We start from the raw sequence: 26,725 nt of genomic DNA on the forward strand, positions 1-26,725 counted from the left end.
ATGAAGGATCTTCTGACAACAATTTTATTGTTTGTTGTACTCAATGAAGCATCAGGACTCTTCGGAAGATCAAGGAACAAAGATCCTAACGCAGGAAGAACAACAACCGTAAGCATCTTATAACTTAATCTGTAAGAATTTGACGTAATATCAACATATACAGCTGCATTATATATGTTACCGTAAAGAGTTTTATATTGTAAGCGGTTGAACTACATAGACTGCTGTATTATATAGGTTGCCATAAAGAATTATACCGTATATTCTATACCCTGGCCGGCGAACGATGATTTCTGACAGCTCAGCTCGCTAGGGCGACTGAGGATTGCGGTGTTGCCATGTGCTTCTCGCGCAAGGGAAGAATGGTCTGTTTCCTCCTTAAGGGTGAGAGGAAATGAGTGAAAGTTTGGCAATGTGCGGTGATTACCATGGAGACGCGACAGATTCTGCGCCTAAGGTTGGTTGACCTGCTGTCTTCTGCTCGCTCGCCGTGGCCTTGTGCAAAGCTGCCAAAAATCATCGTTCACCGGCCAGGGTATAAGCGGTTGAACTGTATAGTATCGTCAAAACTTACGTAATACGTTACTTAGAGCAACTTGCATTTACATAATTAATCTCAAAAATTACAACTTGTACACAGTAAAATAATAATAATAATAATAATAATAATAATAATAATAATAATAATAATAATAATAATAATAATAATAATAATAATAATGAATGGTTGTGTTAATTGAACATAATGTCTCTGTATTACACTAGTTGTGTCAAAATTTGGCTTGCGTTTCTTGAACTATATGGTGTCAACAAGGAGGGAGAAAGGAAATTGTGATTTTTGTTTATGTTGTATATTCTTGTTTGTGATTGAAGGCGATTGACTGTAGTAGCCTATGATAAGCAATCATTATGCTGGAATGTTTTCGCTGTCTTATGTATAAAATCGTAACTAATATTTATAGTACCGGTATCTGATGAAACCAAGATGATACTTGGCGGAACTGTTACTCGTTAACATTTTTTTTTTTTACAATAAACGTGTTGTTTTGCTCAGAAAGTAGTTTAAATCAGTTAAACGTATGTATATATTTTTCTTCTTCTCCAGCCTCAAATGATTGAAAAGCATGGCTACCCTGCTGAAACTCATTACGTGACAACAGATGATGGCTATGTATTAGGACTGCATCGGATCCCGTACAGCCCAAAGTCGCCTCCCGCTAGGGGAAAACCAGCTGTATTGATTCTTCATGGTTTACTATCGAATTCTGCAGACTTCGTTATATTGGGCCCAGGAAAAGCTTTAGGTACTGCTACTAATAATACTACCTTTAATAATACTAATGTTAGGTGTTTTCAGATAATTTAGTTAAAACTATAAATTTGGGTATTATACCAGGCGACCGTGCAGGACAGAGAAGTAACGGAACCTGTCGTTCCTCGAAGAACCATTGCACATTCTGGGATAGATGTGGTCGGGCACTGTCATGTTTAAATATGTCGTCCGGAATTGACTGAAGGAAATATATGACCTCGTCTTCCAGAACTTCCCTGATGAAGCATCACTGTTGAGGTTGCCCTCAATAGATAGCTGAGATTACGTGTTGTTTCCAATGACGCCCTATACAATTAATCTGCCGTTTGGTTGTTGTAGAGATCGACAATGCACGCTGGCGTTGTGTGCTCACTAGTGTACCATGTAGGGTTCATTTATCAAAGCTAATAATCTTGTAATATGATTTTTGCAAGTCGTGAAACATTATGAAGAAGAAACACTCTAATAATAGTAAGAGTTCCTACTAATACTAATACTTTCAATTCGTTATGATTTTATGGTATATGCAATTGTAAAATGTTTGATTTTAAAGTTTTCACCCTAGTAACACTTCTGGTTTTAAGAAATAGGGCCCTAAAGAGTATAAACTATACAGTTATCACTAAAGAATAAGAAGCAAGATTCGTCCAAAAACACGATCGTTCTTTACTCAGCAATCCAGCGACAGCGTTCAGCGCCCATTGCAGCTTGTAGTGTTTGAAGTTCAAGGTCAATAGAAGCAAGACAATTACAAGCATACTCTGAGTCCAACGTTCAATAGACGCCTTTGAACCATCGACAAAGACAAGTCCAGACCATTATCTTGCTCCAGCGCCGAGGTAATACTGAGTATGACGCAATGCGGATAAGAAATTTGACATCGTATTATGTTACGCACTGCTCGTCATTCGATTTCTTCCATACACGCATCATTGTATTGGTCGCATGCGCAGTACCACGAGTACTGAGTCAATATCAATGCTTAATTATGCTGCCATGTGAAAGTGGTGGCAGCAGCTTTGTCAATTCGTGCACAGCGTTGCCAGTAAGCCCCAATCCTGTTGGAAAGGTTGCTGTGATTATAATTGACGTTTACTTAGCCCTGATATTCTGGAAGAAACTCTCCTTTGTATGTATTTAGAACATAAGCGAATTGCACAGTGAAAACAAATACCTTCGAAGGAATTCGATACCATCGGTATGACCGCCTTCTTAACTAAAGCTTTTGACAAACATCTTGACATTTCAGCTAAACGAATAAAAAGCAAGCTCTGACGCAATGTTGCCGAGTGCTAAGGGGTGTGGTTATGGCTAAGTTGAGAAACTACAGCGCAATCAGGTGGCAGAGGGTAGACGTGGATGTGTACAAGATAAACGTGGCAATACCGCTAGCTTCTCATTTGTTAGCAGCATTTAAAGGGAACTTGAAGTGCCGCCTTCAAATGCCAAGATGTTTGTCACGCCGTTTATACTTCAACATTGTAGCATTCTAAAAAGTTGGGATATTCGCTTGTAATTTAGGCAATACATTTTACTATCAATGTTAGACACTACTATCATATTTCTCAAGATAATAATATAATACAATAACAAATTGTTGCTTAAAATATGATTAAAATGATAACGATTTAGCGTTTTATCCGGAAAACATTTAATGTTTCTTCTTCGCAACCCTTATATATTACATGCAATTGTGATCTGATGATTAGACTTTCCGCGAGAAGAGGTTATTTTAAAGACGTGACATTTTAGATGTGCGACTGGATATCGAACTTCGAACTCTTTATTATGTGTATCATACATTAGCACTAATCTATGATAATAACACTGCGGTAATCACACCAAATATTGCTGTGTTCAAACTTATTCCCTAGTTAACAAAATGTCTCTGGAAGAATAAGAGTGGCGAAATCATGAGAAATGGATCTAAGACTTAACATGATAAGAACGACACAGGATGATGATAGGACAAATATATATATGGTACATGTACCGATTATGGCCCGGGTTCCTAATATAGCCCACCCACCATATCTTTGCAGATTTACGTTGGTGCTACTAGATGACAATATAAACTATGTTCTCTGAGCCGAGCAAATATGTGTACGCTTTTGATGAGGACATAGTTTATATTGTCATCTAGTAGCACCAACGTAAATCTGCAGAGATATGGTGGGTGGGCCATATTGGGGACCCGGGCCATAATCGGTACAAGTACCGATATATATATATATATATATATATATATATATATATATATATATATATAGTGGTGGATCCAAGGAGAGGGCTATAGGGGCTATAGCCCCCCCCTTGACGCTCAGATATACACTGGAAAAAATGGGCTTCAATCCTGCTTTACACTGGATAAGAGACAAAATATGGTTTAGCCCCTCCCTTGATCATATCCTGGATCTGCCCCTGTATATACATATATTCAAGTAGTTAATTTTTAAGTATTCTATATTAAGTAACCGAGAACCAATAGAAATTCGACAACTTATTAGTATTTTAGGAGATGCAGATCATACCATTCGAAAATTCAGTCTGTTGATTCTATGTCGGACCTTTGTTTTGTAACAAAAAAAAAAAAAAAGTATTTTGTACTGACAATTATTTAATTTCCAGCTCTTCTCCTGGCTGATCGTGGCTACGATGTATGGTTGGGTAACGCCAGGGGAAATTTGTATTCCAGAAACCACACAACATTGAATCCTGAATCTGGAGCTTTCTGGAAATTCAGGTAATTTCACTAAAATTCTTCACCAAAAAAAAAAAAAAAAAAAAAAGAACTAAATCAGTTTTTGAAAACACTTTTAGAGACTACTTTCGTTTAATGTTTAACATGTCCAAAAGTGTTCTGAAGTGCAGTGAACCAAATAATAATAATAATAATAATAATAATAATAATAATAATAATAATAATAATAATAATAATAATAATAATAATAATAGTAATAATAATAATAATAATAATAATAATAATAATAATTCCAAAACGCATCTTAACGGTTGTTGATAGGGTGTTTAAAATTATCTGATCTTCCAATGTGTCCAATGAGTATGCGAGCAGAAACGACTTGTAAGTGTGTATAAACTATCCTAATACCGTTTAAAATTTACTTGTGCGATCATATATTCATTGGACACATCAAAAATTCATGTGCATTTTGAACGTTAAACATTGACCATAGAATACTTCAAGACAATTTGAACATGTTCAACAATGACTACAGAACACTTCAGGACATTTTGAACATGTTAAACAATGATTATAGAGCACTTCAGAATATTTCGGACATGTTAAACAATGACCACAGAACACTTCAGGACATTTTGAACATGTTAAACAATGATTATAGAGCACTTCAGGATATTTTGGACATGTTAAACAATGACCATAGAACACTTCAGGACATTTTGAACATGTTAAACAATGATTATAGAGCACTTCAGGATATTTTGGACATGTTAAACAATGACCATAGAACACTTCAGGACATTTTGAACATGTTAAACAATGATTATAGAGCACTGCAAGATATTTTGGACATGTTAAACCATGACCATAGAACACTTCAGGACATTTTGAACATGTTAAACAATGATCATAGAACACTTCAGGACATTTTCAGACATGTTAAATAATGACCATAGGAAACTGCAGAACAATGACTATAAAGTCATTTCTAAAATATGTTCAATGATATTCAAACACGGAAACACGGAATAATTTTTTACAATAAACTTGAAAGTTAAAGGAATACCTGAAAATTACAGAAGTGTTCACGGATTCTTTCAAAGTATTATTTTAAACAACTTGTTTCATAGCCATAGACGGGAAAGAGTAATGCAAAGCAAGGGTATCGGAAGTAGAATAAAGTACATTTCTTGGTTTTTGACATCTGTAGAGTTGTAATCGCTAATTACAATTATTCAGAGCAGTTTGAAATAAAACAAATGAAAAATTTCTTGAATGTCAGATTGACACATGGTGTTCTAAGGTTGGCCATCTCTGGTTCATGATATCAAACTTTATCCAGAAAATTGGCAGATGCTTCTTCTGTGTAGTTCAGAAAACAATTTATGGGCGTACATTGTTTTTGGAAATGAAATGAAATCTTTAAGTTTTACGTCGCACGGTTATGCTGATTAGGCTAAAGAAGACGGTGATGATGAGAGATGAGTGAAATGGTGGAATGAAGAAAGTGGGAGGAAACGGGAGAACTCCGAGAAAACCAACGAGCACGGTGTTTGTCCACCACAAAGTCCACACAGTGCGAGCTGGGATCGAACCAGCTACATTGTTTTTGGATCACTGAGTGAAATTGTTGCGGTAACTTGATCAGAATATATGTAGTTTCGATCTAGTTGTTACTACTCTGAACTTAACCTCTCTTTCCCAATCTCTTCAATTGATCCAAGAAAGCGGAGCGTAGTTTCGTATTTTGTATATAACCGGTTCAAGGAAAGATAATGCTAAGCGACATTTTTATATCTTATGAATAAACTGGAAAACAAAGTTCAACATTCCCATGCAATTTAATGCAATGACACATACCAAACGAGTTTTCCCTGTCATTTGCAGTTATATTTCTGAACTTAAACCGCCTATATACTATTCTGTGGTTCGATTCTAGCCCGTTTCACCTAATAACTCAATTTCACTGGAAGTGGCGCTTAACGTTGTCTTACCCTAAGAAGCTCATATTATCTCAGGAATGCTCGGGTGAACGGCTACCTTCTTGTGAATTAGTTATTATCTTAGCAGCATAAGAATATAATTTTTGTTAGCATTTCAATAGGACAAATTACAGATATACATTGGATATAGGAAACCATAATCATGCCTGTTGTTCTGTATGGTTGCGAAACATGGTCGCTTATTCTGAGGGAAGAACATAGACTGAAAGTATTTGAGAACAAAATCCTGGGATTAATATTCGGATCCAAGAGAAACGGGAATGGGGAATGGCGGTAACTTCACAACGAGGAACTACATAATTTATACCGTTTACCAAACATTATTAGGGTCATCAAGTCTAGAACGCTCTGGCAGGATGGAAGAAAGTACAAACACTTTCAAAGTCTTAACTGGAAGACCAACCAGAAAACGACCATTAGGAAGACCTAGGCGTAGATGGGAGGACAATATTAAGATGGATCTCGCAGAAACAGGAATATAAAGTAGGAACTGGATCCAGTTGGCTAAGGATAGAAGTCAGTGGAGAGCTTTTGTGAATGCGGCATTGAACCTCCGGGTTCCATATGCCATAGAGTTAGTTTGGTAGTTAGTAGACAAGACTAGATTAAGTTTACTCACAAATTTTGTTTTCTTTACTTAGGCACTCATACAAAATTATCTACTTTAAATTACTGTAGACGTTAAATATATAGTAGTGGATCTTCGGCTTACAAGCTTAATTCGTTCTGTGACTCTGTTCGTAAAACGAAATTATTTTTCCTACTGAAATTTATGTATCTTAAATACAATTAATCTGTCTTAGTCACAGAAACAGCTACTGTTTATTACTATTATTATTATTATTATTATTATTATTATTATTATTATTAATAATAATAATAATAATAATAATAATAATAATAATAATAATAATAATAATAATAATAATAATAATAATATGTAGTGTTTCATATTTTGTAAAGATCAGTTGAATTATTTTGTATGCATAAAAAAGAAAAAAGAAAATTGAATTGGTGGTATTATATTGTAGTTGGATACACTGAATGTGAAAAGTTAGTTCAATATGTCAGGTGGAGATGTACGATCCTAGTGTTATGACGTCCGTGCGACATTGTAACAATTATAATAGCTAAAGCCAAAATATACTTATTCAATATATTAATGAGCAATAATTTAACATACAAACGTATTAAACCGTCCATGCGAGTATTTATTATATAGTGTGCTATCGAAAGAGATTTATATAAAAGAAAGTTTAGTGGAGTCATTACAGAGGACATTATCCTTTCGATAAAGGAGAAAAAGGAACATTCCTATTATTATTATTATTATTATTATTATTATTATTATTATTATTATTATTATTATTATTATTATTATCATTATTATTATTATTATTATTATTATGTTTTTGTAAGCCGAAGGGAAAAATGTTCACAAAATTTGTTGAGAAACTTTATTTCTTTTTTTGCAAACCATGAGTCCATTGTAGTTTAAGTACCAAGAAATGTCAACGTATGATATTCTATATGATATAATAAAACAAATTAGAACAATATAAATGGTTTCATTAACACGTGTAGAGTATATCTTCCTACTAGTTCTGTACAAATATAGAGCTTCTTCATGGTTAAGCTGTTAGCGTACATGTGTTTGGCGTGGGAGACCTGGGTTAGATTCTAGTCGGGAACTCATGTAGATCGGATCCCACATTAATCTGTAGGTCCACGTCTCATATAGCCTCGCTACTGAAAGGGATGTTAAATTCAAATTCATATAAAATCAAATCTGTACAAATATATCACTCTTTTATGTGTGTGTAAATAAAATTTGACGTTGCCAACCTTCTGCAGTTGATTACATGACAATATTACAGAATGTAGAATTAAATAACATATTAACATTATTGATTTCAACAACAGATCTTTAAGATTGAAATCAGAAATATAGTAAATTAAAATAAGTACAAATTAGAAAATAGATAACAAGTAATTGAAAATACATAGAATAAAACCAGAACGAAAACCAAGAAGTGGGGATATTTAGGATGTGATATAGCATATATAACGGCAAGGCCGTTGTGATTCTTTCGCTTCCCCCTTCCCCAGAATAACCAGCTCCACGTTTCTTTGAAACGTATGCATTCAGTTGTGACTTCATGTTTTTTTTTTTTAATTGTCCGATTTAACTGGAGTGAAATATTTTTGTTGTTGTTGTTGTTGTTGTTGTTGTTGTTGTGACTGAAGCAAAACACACGCCTTAAAAGAGGCGGCGCGGCGATACTACACATCCGCATAGCGTTGTGAGATCTATAGATTTTTCATAACAGTACAAAAAGATTTTTTTTTTAAGTTGAAAAATGCATTGTTCAATAGTAGAGGTCTGCGGGCTCGGGCCTACAAAGCATGTATCACTTCGGGCCCGAGCCGAGCTCGGGCCGTAAATTATTAAATATACAACCATATTTCTCGGGCCTAACTTTGTAAATATACTATACAAAGATATACAGGGTGGTCCATTTTTATTTTTCTACGAAGATATCTCGAGAACGGTTAAACATAAATGAACCAAACAAAAACTCAAATAGAAAATATCATGAGGCACATCGAACGATGCTATCGTGGTGTCCCCCAGGGCCGCTCTTCATGGAGACTCAGGGCTCATTTTAAAATTTTAAATGGAAACTTGTGTCAAGTGATACCTTGTTCGATAAAACTTTAACAACTAAACAGCGTTGTGGCAAAATATTTTTCATATGGGCCACCATATTCAAAATAGCCACCAAGACATGTGCCTGTATCAGGTAAAATGTTCAGTACCATTAATATGGAAAGAGTTGAAAATAAATGAACCAAACAAAAACTCAAATAGGAAATATTATGGAGCACATCGAATGCTATTGTTGTGGTTCCCCCAGGACCGCCCTTCATGGGGACACAGGCCCCAACTTTAAAATTTTAAATAGAAAGATGGGGCGATTGTACCTCATTTGATAGATCTTTAAAAACTAAACAGTGTTGTGGCGTTCCATATGAAAAATCTTTTACAACAACGCTGTTTAGTTTTGAAACATCTATCGAACGAGGTATCACGCGCTCCATGTTTCCATTTAAAATTTTAAAGTTTGGCCCTGGGCCCCATGGAGGGTGGCCCTGGGGGGCATCGCGACAACACCGTTCGATGTGCCCCATGGCATTTCCTATTAGAGTTTTTGTTTAGTTCATTTAAGTTCAACCGTTTCTGAGATATTTCCGTGGAAAGATTAAAATGGGTCACCCTGTATGTTCCACCGTTCTTTCTTGAGAACTTTTAAAGCACATCTGCAAAATTAAACCTCTAATTGCTGTAAATAAAAATACAATTTTGCGTTAATTATCAAGTTTCTGTAATTCGGGCTTATTTCGGGCTCATTTGATTATCACACGAGCTCGGACCGGGGTTGGGTCCAAATGCTAAAACATATTTCGGACTCGGGTCGGGTCTCGACATTGTAAATTCACAGGCCTAGCCGGACCGGGACCGGACTAAAAATTCCGGCACGTGCAGACCTCTATTAAATATAGCCCCCGCCAAGTGAACTTTGTGGTGGACAAACACCGTGTGCGTGGGTTTTCTCGGGGTTCTCCCGTTTCCTCCCACTTTCTTCATTCCACCATTTCATTCATCACTCATCATCACCGTCTCCTTTAGCCTAACCGGCATAACCGTGGGACGTAAAACTCAGAGATTTCATTTCATTTCTCTATTAAATACATACATTAAAGTTTTCTTCGACTGTTTGGTAGAATAAGGAACAAGCTGATTAAGAAAAACGAGATTCTTTCATAGTAATAAACTTACGTTAGAGCTTAGTGGTAGAATTTAGTCAAGTGGTTAGAACCTTAGACTCATGTCACGTGATCCCTAGTTGGATTCCAGGCCATGTACCTCAGTTTTGGCATCCACCGAGCGTTGTGAGGCAAACGGGGAACTACGTGAATAAAGATGTGACGATCACTACGTCCAGAAAACTCCTGATATGCCTGTTAGAGGCAGAGCGACACGACGTGTTAACCCATGTTCGTCGCTAGGCCAGACGTTGTTGTCGCCATTCCTAACAAATAACGTTGAAGCAGGCTCATGTCCTCCAAGCGCTGTCACGGCAGTTTTTTTTTTCATTTTTTTTTTAAATTTTAATAAACTTGTCTTTGAAGCGTCGGTTGGTACCCGAAAACAAGACTGTAGGTTGAGTTACAGAACAGTTTCTTTACTTATATCAGCATTTCTCTTTCCGTCCTTCCTTTCCTCTCTGACACTATAATGAGTCATCCTTAGGCGAAATTAAAATACTGCTAATTTTACAGTAAATATATGATATCTTCAAATAGATTAAAGATAATCGAAAAGTGGAACAAGAGCTCGCTAGACAATTTTATTTTACATGAGATACCGTTATCACGACTCTCTTATCTGCTTTCGATTTCCAGCTATTTAGAAAATCGGCATTTATTTTGGCGTTTCTAAATGGCTGCGAACAGAAAGTTACTAGGTGACTCGTGATAACGGTAAAATAATATTGCCTAGGGCGCTCTTGTTTCTCATTTGGATTACCTTGTTATTTACTTGAATATATCACATAATTACTGTACAGTTAGTGGTATTTTAATTTCGCAGTGATTAGGATTCTTGAGACCTTCTAAGGTTTCGGGTGACCCTATTCTTGTTTCCGAGTGTTTAATTTTCTCTCTTGGAGACACTAGTCATTGATGTGTCTGAATTCTACAAAATGAAATGATTTCACTTACCTCGTTTGGACATTATCTATTCAATGTGTCTACAGCAGTGACGAAGCAGAAGGAGACTAGGGGAGGAGCTTCCCCTTTCTGGTAAATCTATCTGCCGCCGACTGCTCTCCAGCATGTTGTATTGTAATATAGGTAATCGTAAACAAAAGAAAATAGGTACCCCTAAAAATTTTTCTGTTCCTCAGTTTGCTCTCTTCCAAATTAAAGCTGACGTCATCCCTGGTCTACAGTATCGAAGAATTAGCAGGCAAATGAGATAAGGACAAAAATCATTACAGATATTTTAATTAAAAAATGGATTTTCACAGTTCACGATAAATCTACATATATTTGGTCTTTCTGACCTGGAACATCCACACTACGCTGGCTAGGGATGCGCACGAGACGAGTCGAGACAGGACTTACCTGACAAAATTCGAGTCGAGACACGGCTCTTCCAATAGAGAAATATACACTTTTCGAATCGAGACATCACTTTTACAGCACATTTTCGAGACGAGACAGCCACAATTCTTGTCTCGTGCGCATCCCTAACGCTGGCAATGATAGACAGAGTGACGAGAGCAGTTCACTAACAATTTCTGGCTGTAATTTTGTGTTATAATTAGCTAGTCTAAGTAACTTTCTCATCTGCATTATCACATTACAGCACTTGCATACTATAACTGCATTTTATAACTACACTAGCGGAAATGCTCATTTTTCGCACAGAGATTATTGGTTTATGGTAAATATTTGTATCCCCTTCCGCCTTATGATGCTCATTTCACTGGAATTGTGATAATAAAAATCTATAATATACTCTACTTTGGGCATAAATGTTGAAGCACCCTACTTCCCTGGAATAATCCTTTTAATTAACCTTGAAATGGTAAAATCCTAGCTTGGGATGGGTAATGACTAACATAAAAAAGTTATTTCGAAGGTGTCAACTGTTTTTTCGATCTCAAAAATTGGATTTGAAGCTAATCAAAGTCATTTTCGACTTAGACTTATTTTTCAAAGTTTCTCACCCCTATGTTTGTGGGGGGTAAAATTGGATTTAAAGGTTATCGGAAGTATCACTATTCATATCAGTGACCCTAAGAACTTTGGATTCTACACGATTGTTGGTCGTTTTTTGATTATTTTTACATTTCGCTCTCTCTGGTGTTGCCCTGTCTATTTCCGGGTAAGCTGACATTCCCGTCGTGGCTAAACTTGAGCTTAAATAGGTTTAAATTTGACACTTATACCGGCAATTATCTATTATTTTTGCATGTCTCCCTTTCCAACTCGTAGATACGGTAAGAGTGTTTTACCACCTCGACTCAACTTGTATTTAAATGTTATCGAAACTGCCATAGGGTTTGTCATCAATCAGTTTAGTGACTCCGAAAACTATTAATTCGACCTCTCCCTATGCCGATGCATTCTGAACTTGGACTTAAACAGAATCGGGAAGTTCACTATTCATCTCCTCGACCCCGAAAACTATGGATTCGACACATAAATCGATTGTTTTCTTTTTTACGTTTACATTTCATCCCCTTCCTGCTCTTACAGGGGGGGGGGAGAGGTAGCGGTGTCTTATTCGCACAATACTTTTTTCATATTGTAAGTAATATGTGTACCGAATTCGGTTCGAAAGTCATGCTGGAAGATACATAGATACATTTTTTATATATACGTATATAGAATAACTGTTATCGATGCCGGTAGAGATTTAAAATATTAATAAATTTATGAACAATATTATTTGCAGCTTTCACGAAATTGGAGTATATGATCTTCCAGCCATGATAATTTACATTTTGGCTTCAACTGGACAAGAAAAGATGTATTACATTGGACACTCCATGGGGACAACGATGAATCTTGTGATGCTATCTGAAAGGCCTGAATACAATGATAAGCTTAAGTTATCTGTCCTACTGGCTCCAGTGGCTACTCTTACCCACGCTACGACCCCTGTTCGTCGTCTGGTTCCTTTCCTAAATCAGTTAGTGGTAAGTTCAATATTATGTCTAGCATATAGACCTAACTGAAGTTGATGTCGGTGCTTCATTAGTTATAAAAATGTTCTCAAGTAATTGTCTTGTCTTACTATTTTTCCAAAAGCAGATTCTAACTTATGAAGGCAGGTTAGACACTAAGCCAGAAGACTGGGTGTAGAGTGGGTAGTTTCTTTTTCAGTGGATTCAAAGGGTGATATGAACAGCAAGAAATTAGGGTGCTGGGTTGAAAAAGATAGATCTAGAATTATGGTTAAATAAGTGTTGTAGATAGAATATTAAGGGTTCTACTCGGTTTCGCTTCTGAAATCGGAACCTATTTGCACTCGAAAAAGATTTTGGGTGAAGATCGGATTTTTTCTTTTACGTTTCGGATCAAGTACTGAAACCAATTATCCGAGGAAACCAAAATTGATTTTCTCAGAAAAATATGCTCTGGTACTGGATCGGAAACCCTTATTGAAGTGGTAGAGAAATTACGGAAATAACTAAAATTAGTTTGGTAATAAAACTGCAGTAGTTGAGGCACTCATATCACAGTTACTGAACACAACACAATTATAATTACATTTAAAGAATAAAGTTACAATGTAAGAGGTAAACAACTATCGCAAAGTACAAACTTAACTAATAATTCATTCTTGCAAAAGTGTTCATATTAGATTGTCGAACATCAACATTGGTTTATCAAGGTTATTACACAGTTAAAAACTTTTGTAAACATAAGTTGTAAGAAGTAACTGAGCATAAAGCCTGCAGGTATGTACTTCTTACTAAGTTTAGGGACACTATCATTTAGTTTTATTACAAGGCATTACACTCTTCAAAGACGTTTCGTTGAGCTATGTTTTTCATGTTTGAGACAGCTGACAGATTTTCGCTTACAATTATTTCTTATACGATAGTCCAAGATACTTAAATTGATGTACAGATCGGATACGAATATTTTCTGCTAAAGCTTTCTAGTTACTATGAACAACGTATAGATATGACGTGCAAGGTCATCATGATATAAATATTATTTAAAAAGGAATGAAAATGTTTTTAGCCGTTCAAAGTGGTCTTGAAATAACACTATGACGGTAATTTCTTTTACTCTGTTCATAGTTAGGCTTCAAGAAATATAAACCGATTCGCCTCAAAATTTTGATCATGCAGATTTGTAAAATTTAGTGGATCCTCATATGCATTCTTCTATCTTGAGAGCCGTATGTATTTGATGATTTTTCTGTCATAAATCAATCATGTTTAAGATAAAATATAATGTAAATAAAATGATAAAAACATCTGAATTTATTTCTCTTTCCAGCCTTTGGGTCGTCTGATAGGGTTCAATGAATTCCTCGCACATCAAAAGCTGTTCACTTTGTTTGGTGATTTCGTTTGTAAGTTACGGGCACCATTTCGCGAAGTGTGTGCAGATGTGTTCTTTCTCATGGGCGGATGGGACTCTGAACAGCTGAACAGGGTAAGAGATACAATGCATAGTTGATTATCATGTATTCCATTAGTCTTTAGTATCAAAACAAGAAGGTACCGCCAGAAAGTAATGTAGTAAGATCTTTAAATCGAAAATAATAAAATCTAGATACGAGGCCTGTCTAAAAAGTATCCGACCTTAATTTTTTCCACGCAAAGTAGTGATTCTCAGGCGGCGCCACCATGCACGGTGGATGGAGGAACCTTAATGCGCATGCTTGAATTTTTTCACCGCGTTCGCGTGTGCCAGTCGTGAGCTGGTGGTCGCGAAGTGAGGTGCTGTTGGTAGTGTTCGTCGGATTTAGTGTTTCTCGCAAGATGACTGAACGAATTGAGGAAAGATACTGCATCAAATTCTGTCAAAGGCTGGGTGATTCTCAAAGCCAAACAATTAGTAAGATTCAGCAGGTTTTTGGAGAAGATGCGATGGGTGTAACACAAATTAAACAATGGTTCAACCGATTCAAAGATGGCCGCACATCAGTCGAGAGTGAGCAGCGTTCCGGCATGCCCCAAACTGCTCGGAATGCAGCTGTTGTTGAGCGGGTGCGAAATTTGGTGATGGCAGATCGCCGTTTGACAGTGCGGGAGATTGCAGAAGATGTTGGAGTGAGTAAAGAGTCTGCACATGCAATTTTGCGTGACGATTTGAACATGAAACGAGTGGCTGCTAAATTTGTACCCAAGTTGTTGTCTCAGGAACCAAAAGACACCCGTTTTGAAGTTGCTCAGGACCTTCTGGACACCACCAACACTGATCCTGGGTATCTGAATTCCGTGATAACTGGAGATGAGTCATGGGTGTACGGGTACGACCCAGAAACAAAACAACAATCGTCTCAATGGAAGCATCCCGATTCTCCAAGGCCGAAGAAAGCGCGGCAGGTGCGAAACAAAATCAAGGTGTTGCTGACTGTTTTCTTCGATGCCCGTAGAATTGTGCATCACGAGTACGCACCGGAAGGACAAACAGTGACAAAGGAGTACTATCAAGATGTTCTCAGGCGACTCCGTGACGCAGTCCGGCGCAAAAGACCAGACATGTGGACAGCGAAGAACTGGCACGTCCATCATGACAACGCCCCAGCACATTCATCCCAATTGATCCACACGTTCTTAGCCAAACATGGAATTACAACCGTTCGCCAACCTCCCTACTCTCCAGACCTGGCTCCTTGTGACTTCTGGTTGTTTCCAAAATTGAAGACGCCTCTGAAGGGATCCCGTTTTGAGAGTAGAGAAGACATAATGCGGTACACGACGAAGGAGCTGAACAACATTCCAAAAGAAGACTTCCAGCGGTGTTTCCAGCAGTGGAAGGATCGGTGGGCTAAGTGTGTGGACATTATTGCTTCAGAAAGGATATTTTATACTTAACGCAGATACCAGGACCTAAATAAATCTCCACATACTGTTGTACAGTCATGTCCAAAATGATTGTCGCATATCTATAACTGTCTTCTTGTAAGAATATAATTTGATAATGATTCTACAGGGTATTTTTAACACTGATATTATGTGTATAATCGGGAAATGCATATTCGTGGTAAATTTCATAGGAAAAGAATTATAAATACGAAAATTAGAATGAGTAAAACAAAATGTTGCTAAATGGACAAGAAAGTTTTATTTTCGTTTTATTGTTCTTATTTACTGCTCTTTTCATATGAAATTTGCCACATACATGTCTTTGCCGATTATACACATACTAAGATTATAAGAAATACCGGGCGAATTCGTTATCAAATTATATTCCTACAATAACATATTTGTAGACATGCGACAATAATTTTAGACATGAGTGTGCATGTAGGTGCAAGTACCTGCAAATAATTTTTCATAGTTTGATACAATAGTTGCTAACAGATAGTTTCTTATTTACTTACCACTCTTACTTTCTGCTAATGTATCTGTCTACCTGTATTTCAGAGTATTTTGCCAGATATCCTGAACAATGATCCTGCCGGAGTATCAGCTAATGACCTCATTCACTATGCACAAATTATACGAGATAGTGAGTATTATTTATTCATTTCAGCGAAACAAATAATTTCTTTGATTTTTTATTTCTGATTTATATTTTAATGAAATGACTTATTTACTTTAGGTTTTTGGAGTAACATTCAATATTTGATTCAGCCTCGAAGCTTTTGCATCATATTTACTTACAGATAATTGATTCAATCATAATTACATCCTTGAAATCTTTTAGTTTAATGACGCACGTTTATACCCGTTAGACTAAGTGAGACGATGATTAAAGCAAGTGAATGATGATGGAAGAATTGATGGAATGAGAAAGTGGGAGGAAACGGGAGTATCCCGAGGAAACCCATGGACCCGATGGTGTGCACCACAAACTTACTTGACAGGAGATCGAAGCAAGGACCCCAGGCGCCAGAGCTAAGCGTTCTACCACTGAACCACCACGCCCCCTTCAAATCATAATGTTACTCACGTAAACTACTGAGTTCGTTTTGTACATTTGAACTGAAAAATTTGAATTGTTCGAAATAGTTGCTTGTGTACTTACATATTTTTTTTGTTCATCTTCTGAAGTGCATTCATGAATCAGTCTTCAATCTCCGTCTCCTGTGTTACTGAGGAGTTGTCACCAATCATCAGCATGTATGTTATATTTAAAACGTTGATGTCGCGAAGAAACTACCTCACAAGTTTTCTCAACCTTCTATACTCATTCATATGTGCTAAATTTGTGTAATCACAGAATGTAACATCAGAAAACATTGTAGATAATATTTACAACCGCCATAAAAAAAAAAAAAAAAAAAAAACAAATTGTCAATATATTTTCGTTTTAATGTTTTAAATTATGTTGGGTTCAAAACTTTAAGGAGGAAGAAAGATCTATTTTGTGGGACTTTGAATAAAGAGTTGAGAAAATGATTCATAAAGTGCTTTGTGTGGAGTATTGTACTATATGGGTCAAAAACATGGACATTACTGAAAAACGACAAAGAACGACTAGAAGCTTTCGAAATGTGGGTATGGATGAAAATGAAGAGATTTAGCTGAGTCGAGCGGGAAACGATGAGAGAGTATTAGAAGTGGCGGGAGAGAGAAAAACAATTTTAGATATTATTAAAAAGAGAAAGAGTAACTGTTTGGGATATTGGTTAAGAAGGAACTGTGTCATCAGCGACGTACTAGAGGGTATCGTGGCAGGAAAGAGAGGGAGGGGGCGAAGTCTGCAATTAACGGGTGATATCAAAACAGAGAAATCGTACGTGAAGATCGTGGAGCATGGAAGCTTCTCAGTTGCGGCAAGTGATCTATCAAAAATGGCAGAATACCTATGATGATGATTTATTGAAATTTCCAACTAATGGGTGTTAATTTCAAAATCCCAAAAAATTAAAACTACAGTCTTCGGCTGGACATACAGGACGTTATGCAGAGTCCTTCTGACGCGTGATTAATACCATAATAAGAGTTGGACTAACATTTGTTTCCTGATGTAGTCAGACTTTAGTATGAAGCTAATCATACGTCAAAACGACTCTGCATAAGGCGGACACAGTTCTGCTTTTGATTAGCCAATGATTAGATTCCGTGACGAAGTAATGAACAAATCGATCATCGATGAAGCTCCTTAAATGTTCGAGAGAGTACTAAGAAATGTATTTCTCTCAAACTAATAGTTTTCTACACACTTCAACATTTTGGATTTGAAACACTACAAGCAGTAGTTTTCCACGTTTCAATACCACTTCTTCCGTAGAATTTCATTCAGTTTGGTCTCTAGTATAGTCACCCGTAACTAAACGGCGTGACAAACATCTTGGCATTTGAAGGCGTCGCTCCAAGTTCCCTTTAAATTCTGCTAGCAAATGAGAGGCCAGCGGTATTGCCACGTTTATTTTGTACACATCCACGTCTATCTCTTGTCACCTGATCGAGCTATAGTTTGTCTGCATAATCATAGCCACACCCCTTTACCACTTGACAACGTCGCGGCAGAGCTTGTGTTTTATTCGTTTAGCTGAAATGCCAAGATGTTTGTCACAAGCTTTAGTACACCAACACATTAACCTTTCAGAGATAACAACCTAGTCCGCACCGCTAACTCTGAACTCGATCTACATTATAAAAAGAACGCACTTATTTACTACGTATCCTCATTCTAAGTTGCACTAAATAAACAATAAATCCAGTGGACATTAATCTGAAAGGACGAACATCATTAATAGTAGGTTAGTAAGAAAAACTATATATTACTTGCTTACACAAATTCACTACACTACATTAAACACTCTACAACTTTCTAAATATTTAGTAAAAAACTATTAAACATAAAACATACTTCTTTGTCAAATAATTTATTTCTGCAAAAACCAAAATTACCAACACAAAATTAGTAAAGTACACAGGGGCATAAATAAGAGCCCCGCAGACCCTGCATTGCGGGGGAGCCCAAGCTATATGGGGGCCCCCAACTCGTGAGATGGTACGTAAAGAAGGGGCCCCACTCCACGCTGTCTGCGGGGTGGCCCCCAAGCTTTTAGTTACGTCACTGAAAGTACATGTGTCTTTATGGCACAAAATGTTATAGTATTTAAGCTCTATCTTCATCCCTATAGCAGTGCCATTAAGGCATGTTGTCATTAATAAATAAACAACAAAAATAAAATAAAATAAAATAAAATAAAATAAAATAAAAACGTAAAAATAAATCCCCGCCAAAAATCTGACTAAGATCCATTGAAAATTAAAAATCGGCTTCTGACTTACAAGGCTCTTTAAGTAGATGCAACACAGCTTACTGTAACATTCTTATAGCACATCGAGGGCGCATTTGGACACCTGTTGTGATTATACCCATCTCTGCTGAATCACAATGCATATACTATATCAGTTAAGTAAATGACAAACTGTCGATGTATGTTACTACTTTCAGTTCATAAGGAGGATGCACTACGAATGTAGTTTCTTACCTCAAATTATTGTTTGTTTCTTGTCCACAGTGTCCTAAAATTTTTGAATAAGGTCACCAAAACTTCCAGTATATTAGGTTTAACTATCAAAGTATCGAAGAAACTGACAAAGCTCTATACTAGATAACATGTATTTCTTACTGTGTTATTCCTTTTTTTTTTCAGAGAGATTCCAGAAATTTGACTATGGCTTGTTGGGAAATTTGATTAAATATTGGCAATTGAGACCACCACAATATGACCTAAAGAAAATTACAGCCCCTGTTTCTCTTCACTATAGCGAGCACGACATATTTGCTGATCCAGTGGTAAGTACAGGGATATTACCTAGGTACTTGTACTATTTTGACACATTTACTAGCGGATGAGTTAACTTTAACTGACGCTAGTTTTAAGTTCGGGATCTCATAAATCAAATGACATATCAAAGGGATAAAGTCCACTTTTTGGTCATTTTGGATAACTTTGACAATGTGGCATGATTCCCTTATGATATTAACACTCGAATTATAACTTATATGTGTTTTACTTCGAGAGAAGCCTGGTGTGCAGGTGAGTCACGCTAGCACGCTATAGCATTTATGTAATCTGAGGGTTGGTCCCTTGGAGTGTTAATATGTGAAAATGTTATTAGGATCACACAGTGAGACATAATATGATATTGTGTTGTTAGTCTGTCCGTCCGTCCGTATTCCGCACGATAACTTTTGAATAGATACTAGTTTTTAAAATCTGTTTTGTTTTGAAATAGATAAGAGCAATTATGGTGGGTTCCTGTCACCACGGCATGGCGCGTCCTCAGGTTGCGGATCGAGGAGAAGGCCTCTAGATATAGAGGTTAGCTGCGAATATACTGAATAAGCAGTCGCGGACAGACGACTAGGAGTGGTCCTCCAGCTTGGGGGTTTGGGTAAGGCTAACACCCTCATCCTGTAAAAAAAAGGTACTTGTTCAGAAACATTCACAAAAGCCTCGGACAAGGACTGATAACTTGGCACGACATCAGCAAAAGAAAATGGACATGAGATTTGGAACATGGAATATTAGAAGTCTTTATAGGGCAGGCGCGTTAAAATCTGTAACGAGTGAGTTAGAGAAATACAGGATGGACTTAGTAGGAGTTCAGGAAGTTAGGTGGGAAGGAAAGGGATCTGAGAATTCCGGAAATTTTACGTTCTTTTACGGGGAAGGAAATAAAAATCACCAGTTAGGAACAGGGTTTTTCGTTCACAAACGAATATTACCAGCAATTAAACGGGTTGAATTTGTTACTGACAGACTTTCTTTTATTACTCTTAAGGGACGGTGGTGTGATATTATTGTTCTAAATGTACATGCTCCAACTGAAGATAAGGGTGACGATATAAAAGATAGTTTTTACGAAGAAGTGGAACGGATATTTGACCAACTCCCGCGATACCATATGAAGATTCTATTAGGGGATTTCAATGCGAAGGTAGGACGAGAGGGTATTTTCAAACCGATTATAGGGAACGAAAGTTTGCATAAGGAAAGTAATGACAACGGTGTTAGACTCGTGAACTTTGCAACATCCAAAAACCTAATCGTGAAGAGTACAAAATTCCCACATCGCGACGTTCATAAATACACTTGGACATCACCAGACGGAAAAACACATAATCAAATTGATCACGTTTTAGTAGATAGAAGAAGACAATCTAGCATAATTGACGTCCGGTCGTTTAGAGGAGCTGATTGTGACACTGATCACTACCTGGTAGTAGCTATAATACGGGAGAGATTATCGCTGAATAAAGGTAATATTCAATATCCGAAAACGGAGAGATTTAATTTAAAGAAATTAGAAGAGAGCCAGGTAAGAGAGGAATACCAGATTGAAGTTTCGAATAGATTCGCGGTTTTAGAAGACTCGGAGTGCACTAGTGTTGAGGATACTTGGATTGAAATTAGAGATAACATTAAAAGTTCAGCAATAGAAAAATTGGGACACGCGGAAATACATAGGAACAAACCATGGTTCGACCAAGAATGCATTAAACTAGCAGAGAAGAGAAAACAGGCAAAATTACGGTGACTACAAAATCCGAATGAAACAACTACACAAAATTTCGCAGATATCAGGCGGGAAACTTCCAAAACTTTTAGAACAAAGAAACGGGATTTTTTGAAAGCTAAAATTAAGGAACTTGAAGATAATAGTAAAAATAAAAATATTCGGGACATGTATAAGGGGATCAGCGAATTTAAGAAAGGCTATCAACCTCGTGCTTATATATTAAAGAAATCTGACGGAACAGTTCTCACCGATACGGATAGCCTCTTAAATAGATGGAAAGATTTCTTTGACGATTTGCTGAACACGCAGCCAAAAACTAATGTGCGTGGAGAAAAGGAGATACGCACCGCAGAACCGTATATTCCAGAACCCAATCGAATAGAAGTGGAAGCCGCTATAAAGAAATTGAAGAAACACAAATCTCCGGGTGTAGATGAAATTCCGGCTGAGTTAATTTTAGCTGGAGGCGAAAAATTGTGGAACAAGATACACAAACTCATTCTCCTTATCTGGAACAAGGAAGAATTGCCACAAGAGTGGAAAGAATCAATCATTGTTCCAATTCACAAGAAAGGCGACAAAACTGACTGTAATAATTATCGAGGCATTTCTCTTCTGTCAACATCCTATAAAATCCTTTCAAATATTCTGTTAGCAAGATTGACCCCATACGCAGATGAAATTATTGGAGATTATCAGTGCGGATTTAGACGAAATCGATCAACTATCGACCAAATATTTACCATTCGCCAAATACTCGAAAAGAAGTGGGAATACAATACCCCGGTACATCAACTATTTATTGATTTTAGAAAGGCTTACGACTCGGTTAGGAGAGAAACATTATACAACGTTCTTACAGAACTTGGAATACCGAGAAAGCTAATTAGATTAATTAAGATATGTTTAAGTGAATCCCAAAGTAAAGTCCGGGTAGGAAAATTTTTGTCCACGAGCTTCCACGTCGAAAATGGCCTGAAACAAGGAGATGCGTTGTCGCCATTATTATTTAACTTTGTGCTGGAATACGCCATAAGGAAAATCAAAGATAGCAACCAGGGCCTAGAGTTGAACGGCATTCACCAGGTTATGGCATATGCTGATGATGTAAATTTAATAGGGGATGATAGGAGAACAGTAGAAATAAATGCAGAGATCTTATTAAACGCTTGCAGGGACATGGGTTTAGAAGTAAATGCAGAGAAAACTAAATACATGGAAGTGCGTCGGGACCGTAATACGGCAAATTGTGGAGGCGTTAAAATATTAAATAATGCTTTTGATAAAGTGGATACTTTCAAATATTTAGGATCAATATTAACAGACGAAAATCATATTCACGAAGAAATTAAATGTCGACTAAAAGCAGGGAATTCGTGTTACTATTCGGTTCAAAATCTCTTGTCGTCGCGAATTCTGTCGAGGAATTTGAAGCTTAAAATATATAAAACGATAATCATGCCTGTTGTTCTGTATGGTTGTGAAACATGGTCGCTTACTTTGAGGGAAGAACATAGACTGAAAGTATTTGAGAACAGGATCCTGAGAAGAATATTCGGACCCAAGAGGAACGAGAATGGGGAATGGCGGAAGCTCCATAACGAGGAACTACATAGTTTATACGGTTTACCCAACATTGTTAGGGTCGTCAAGTCTAGGAGGCTTAGGTGGGCAGGTCATGTAGCTAGAATGGAAGAAAGTAGAAACGCTTTCAAAGTCTTGACTGGTAGACCCATAGGAAAACGACCATTAGGAAGACCTAGGCGCAGATGGGAGGACAATATTAAGATGGATCTCGCAGAGATAGGAATACAAAGTAGAAACTGGATGCAATTAGCTAAGGATAGAAGTCAGTGGAGAGCTTTGGTGAACGCGGCACTGAACCTCCGGGTTCCATAGGCCATAGAGTTAGTTAGTTAGTTAGTTAAGAGCAATTATGGTATATTGATCGAGTACGTTGAGTCTGTTTACGTATTAACGGATAACGGTAATTATAAAGGTGTTTATATGAAGTCGATATCCACAGATGACATGGGTCAATGAAAACTTCACTCATGACCCATGACTCACGACCCAATGTGACCCACTGTGACCAACTCTGACCCACAACCCACAATGACCCACTCTGAGCCACCACCCACAGAAACCTATCGTCATCAACTCTGACACATGATCCACGGCCTATTCTCTACTAACTAAAGAGTTTACACTTCTAATAAAATAAGACTGTGAAATTGTCACTAATCGGAGTATGAATTTCTACGGTCAATCGCTCAAACACCGCTCTGTTATAATACCGGTGGATCTGACCTTTACGATATTAAATGGTAAAGTGTTTGTCATGGACCATATTACAATGAATTTCAATTTGATTATCACATGCAATTATTTCCTTGTTGAATTATAGATAGTGGAAAATAAGATGAAATTTGAAAGTCCCAAATCAAGGTAAACTAGGGCAACGTAAAGAAAAGAAAAGAAAAGAAAAAAAAACAGTGTAAAATTCGACTGTGTGTCGAAAGATAAGTAGCAAGTCCTATTGCATTGGGGCAAAAACCCGTCAAGTCCAAAAAGTGAAAGTGTGAAGGAGATAGCTTCACAAGGGCTTCTCGCCATCCGATTTTCTTCAAACTTGGCACTAGACCGAAAATAAATCGACACGTATTTTTTGTTTCTTTCGCAAAGTAGGTTATAGGGGGCAAAGGACCCCCTTTTCAAAAAAAGGTACCTTTGACTAAAAGGGTCACATTAAAGAAACGAAACTCTGCCGATGCAAAGATGACTTCAAAGTAGGAAATACGTATGTGTTTTGCCGTTTTTGTGAGAAAAGGGTTGCAGGGGGCAATGTCCCCCTTCGAAATGACTAAGGACGCCGCACAATCCTTACGGAAATTTTACTTCAGTGGATTTGTTTGAAACCGTGATACGTTGTGGATATTGTATTCCTGAGAAAAAGACTCAATGGGCACATCCACAAATCACTGACTGTTTGGCTACTACAGGACCACTTTTTTTGAAAACTGCCGAATATAACGATATTCTGGATTTCGGTACAAATGACTGAAACCGTGATATGTTGTAGTTATTGTCATCCCGAGGAAAAGTTTCAATGAGCATAATCACCAATCTCTGATCGTTTGGACTCTACTAGGCCACTTTTTTGAATGCAGCCTAAGATAGTGCTATTCTGGATTTCGATGAAACTGTGATATATTCTAGATACTGTAATCCTGAGAAAAAGTCTCAAGAGGAACAACCACCCATCACTGACAGCTTGGCCAGTATAGGGCCATTTTTTAAAACGAGCAGAAGGTAATGGTATTCTGAAATTCGATGTAATTGCTTGAAATTTCGTGATATGTTGTAGTTATTGTAATCCTGAGAAAAAGTCTCAATGAGCACAACCACAAATCACTGACCATTTGGCAACTATTGGGCCAAACAGCAGAAGGTAAGGATATTTTGGAATTTTGGTGGAATTGTATGAAACCTCAAAAGTCCTATCCAACAAACCGGAAAAGGGGGGGGGGGAGAGTAGCGGCAAACATCATTTAAGCATATACAACATTACGATGTTCATTTTGCGGAACAAAAGAAAGCCCTAGACATTTTTTCTCAGTATCACAACACCTACAACATTCTACGACATCACAGTTTCATTGATTTACACCGAAATCAAAAATATTGTCATACACGGCTGTTTTCAAAAAGTAGCAATGTAGTAGTGACCAAACAATTAGTGATTTGAGGTTGTGTGCACTGAAACTTTTTCTCAGGAAGACAATATCTACAACATATCACGGCTTCTGTCATTTTGACCGAAATCCAGAATATCACTATCTTCGGTTACTTTCAAAAAAGTCGCATTGTAGTGACCAAACGATCAGTTATTGGTCGTTGCCTTAATTGAGACTTCTTCTCAGAATCAAAACATCTTAAACATATCTCGCTTTCAGTCATTTTCACCGAAATCCAGACTATCACTATCTTCGGCTCTTTTCAAAAAAGTGGCCTCGTAGTGGCCAAACGATCAGAGATGGGTGGTTATGCCCATTGAAACTTTTCCTCAGGATGACAATACCTACAACATATGGTTTCAGTCATTTGTACCGAAATCCAGAATATCGTTATCTACGGCTGTTTTCAAAAAAGAGGTCCTGTAGTGGCCAAATGGTCAGTGGTTGTGTCCATTGAATCTTTTTCTCAGGAACCCAATATCTACAACGTATCACGGTTTCAAATAATTCCACCGAAATCCAATTTGCGTAAGGATTGTGCGGGGTCCTTTGTCATTTCGAAGGGAGCCATTTCCTCTGCAATCCTTTTCTTACAAAAACGACAAAAGACGTATCTCCTACTTTGAAGTCAATCAAGGAGACCCTTTTTTGAAAAGAGACCCTTTTCCCTCCTCAAGCTATTTTCCGGAACAAAACCAAAAAAAAAAAAAAAAAAGTGTCGATTTATTTTCAGTCTAGTATATATGTGCCAAGTTTGAAGAAAATCGGATCTCCTTTACACTTTCAGTTTTTGGACTTGATGGGTTTTTGCCCCAAATTCTACAATTACAAATACCAATATGCAAAAGTACCTGAATTTTTTTCCACTTAGATATACTCATCCCAGATAAGTAAATAGAAATAAATGAAAAGGAAGGAAAATGAAAGCCTTGAAAGTAAAACGTAGACAAATTCATAAGTTTCAGTAGATGTGTTTACAATGCACTGAGCAGAGTGGATTGGTGTGCCAGAGTGGATCACGGTGGGTAGTGGGTGATAGTGGGTCACGTCCTGTTGACCCACAACCTACTGACCCACTCACAAATCTTGACTTACAATTCACTGACACACTCCATCTCTGGTACCCTCAACAAGCAGAAAGGTGAGAAGCTTATAAAACGAAATAAAAAATAATGTTTTTGTACGCGGAGATACCAAGGTCGGCAATTCAGTTAATAAGAAAGAAATGAGGCAGCAAATTTACAACAGCAAAACCAGTGGCGGATCCAGGGGGCGATCGCCCCCCCCCAGAAGAGGGAAGTTTTTTATTTTATATATAAATAAAACTCATCCCAGAGTTTGAAGCTCTTAAAAGTAGCTCTAAGTAGCAGTATTCCACCCACCGCGCCCCCCAGAAGTCCGTCCTGGATCCGCCCCTGAACAAAACTATAAAATAGCGGTAACAAGGGCATAAAGTGCCGTTAATGAGGCTGTAGGAATAAAGATGTGAATGACGGTAATAAAGTAGCAATAAGCTATAAAGAATTGTTACGCAGTAATAAGAAACCACTTTTCTCTTTATTTTTCAGGATGTCTACTGGTTATCAAGACAATTACCTAACCTTGCAGGAAAATTCAAGGTACCTCTTCCTGCATTTAGTCATATAGATTTTATGTGGGCCAAAGATGCAGATATTCTACTCTACAACAAAGTTTTAAGTGTCATGGAGCAATATTCGTAA

General features: G+C 37.2%; 1 protein-coding gene across 1 annotated transcript; it reads left to right on the forward strand.

Moving 5' to 3' along the window:
* Window positions 1–26,725, forward strand: LOC145670656 (lipase 3-like). The gene is made up of 8 exons (XM_081739444.1): window positions 1–108; window positions 1,106–1,304; window positions 3,941–4,055; window positions 12,546–12,789; window positions 14,105–14,263; window positions 16,204–16,288; window positions 19,395–19,537; window positions 26,573–26,725. Exons 1-8 carry the CDS (start codon window positions 1–3, stop codon window positions 26,723–26,725), a joined length of 1,206 nt encoding a protein of 401 aa, XP_081595570.1.

Source organism: Thermobia domestica, chromosome 14, assembly GCF_964235325.1.
Source record: "Thermobia domestica chromosome 14, izTheDome1.hap1.1, whole genome shotgun sequence".
Classification (NCBI taxonomy): Eukaryota; Metazoa; Arthropoda; class Insecta; order Zygentoma; family Lepismatidae; genus Thermobia; species Thermobia domestica.

What these genes read in the sequence shown, in the direction of transcription:
- LOC145670656 (XM_081739444.1), top strand. Translation starts at nt 1, where the DNA reads ATGAAGGATCTTCTGACAACAATTTTATTGTTTGTTGTACTCAATGAA. An exon ending in ACGCAGGAAGAACAACAACC is followed by an intron (nt 109 to 1,105) that starts GTAAGCATCTTA and finishes CTTCTTCTCCAG; the next exon opens with CCTCAAATGATTGAAAAGCA. An exon ending in CTTTCCTAAATCAGTTAGTG is followed by an intron (nt 12,790 to 14,104) that starts GTAAGTTCAATA and finishes TTCTCTTTCCAG; the next exon opens with CCTTTGGGTCGTCTGATAGG.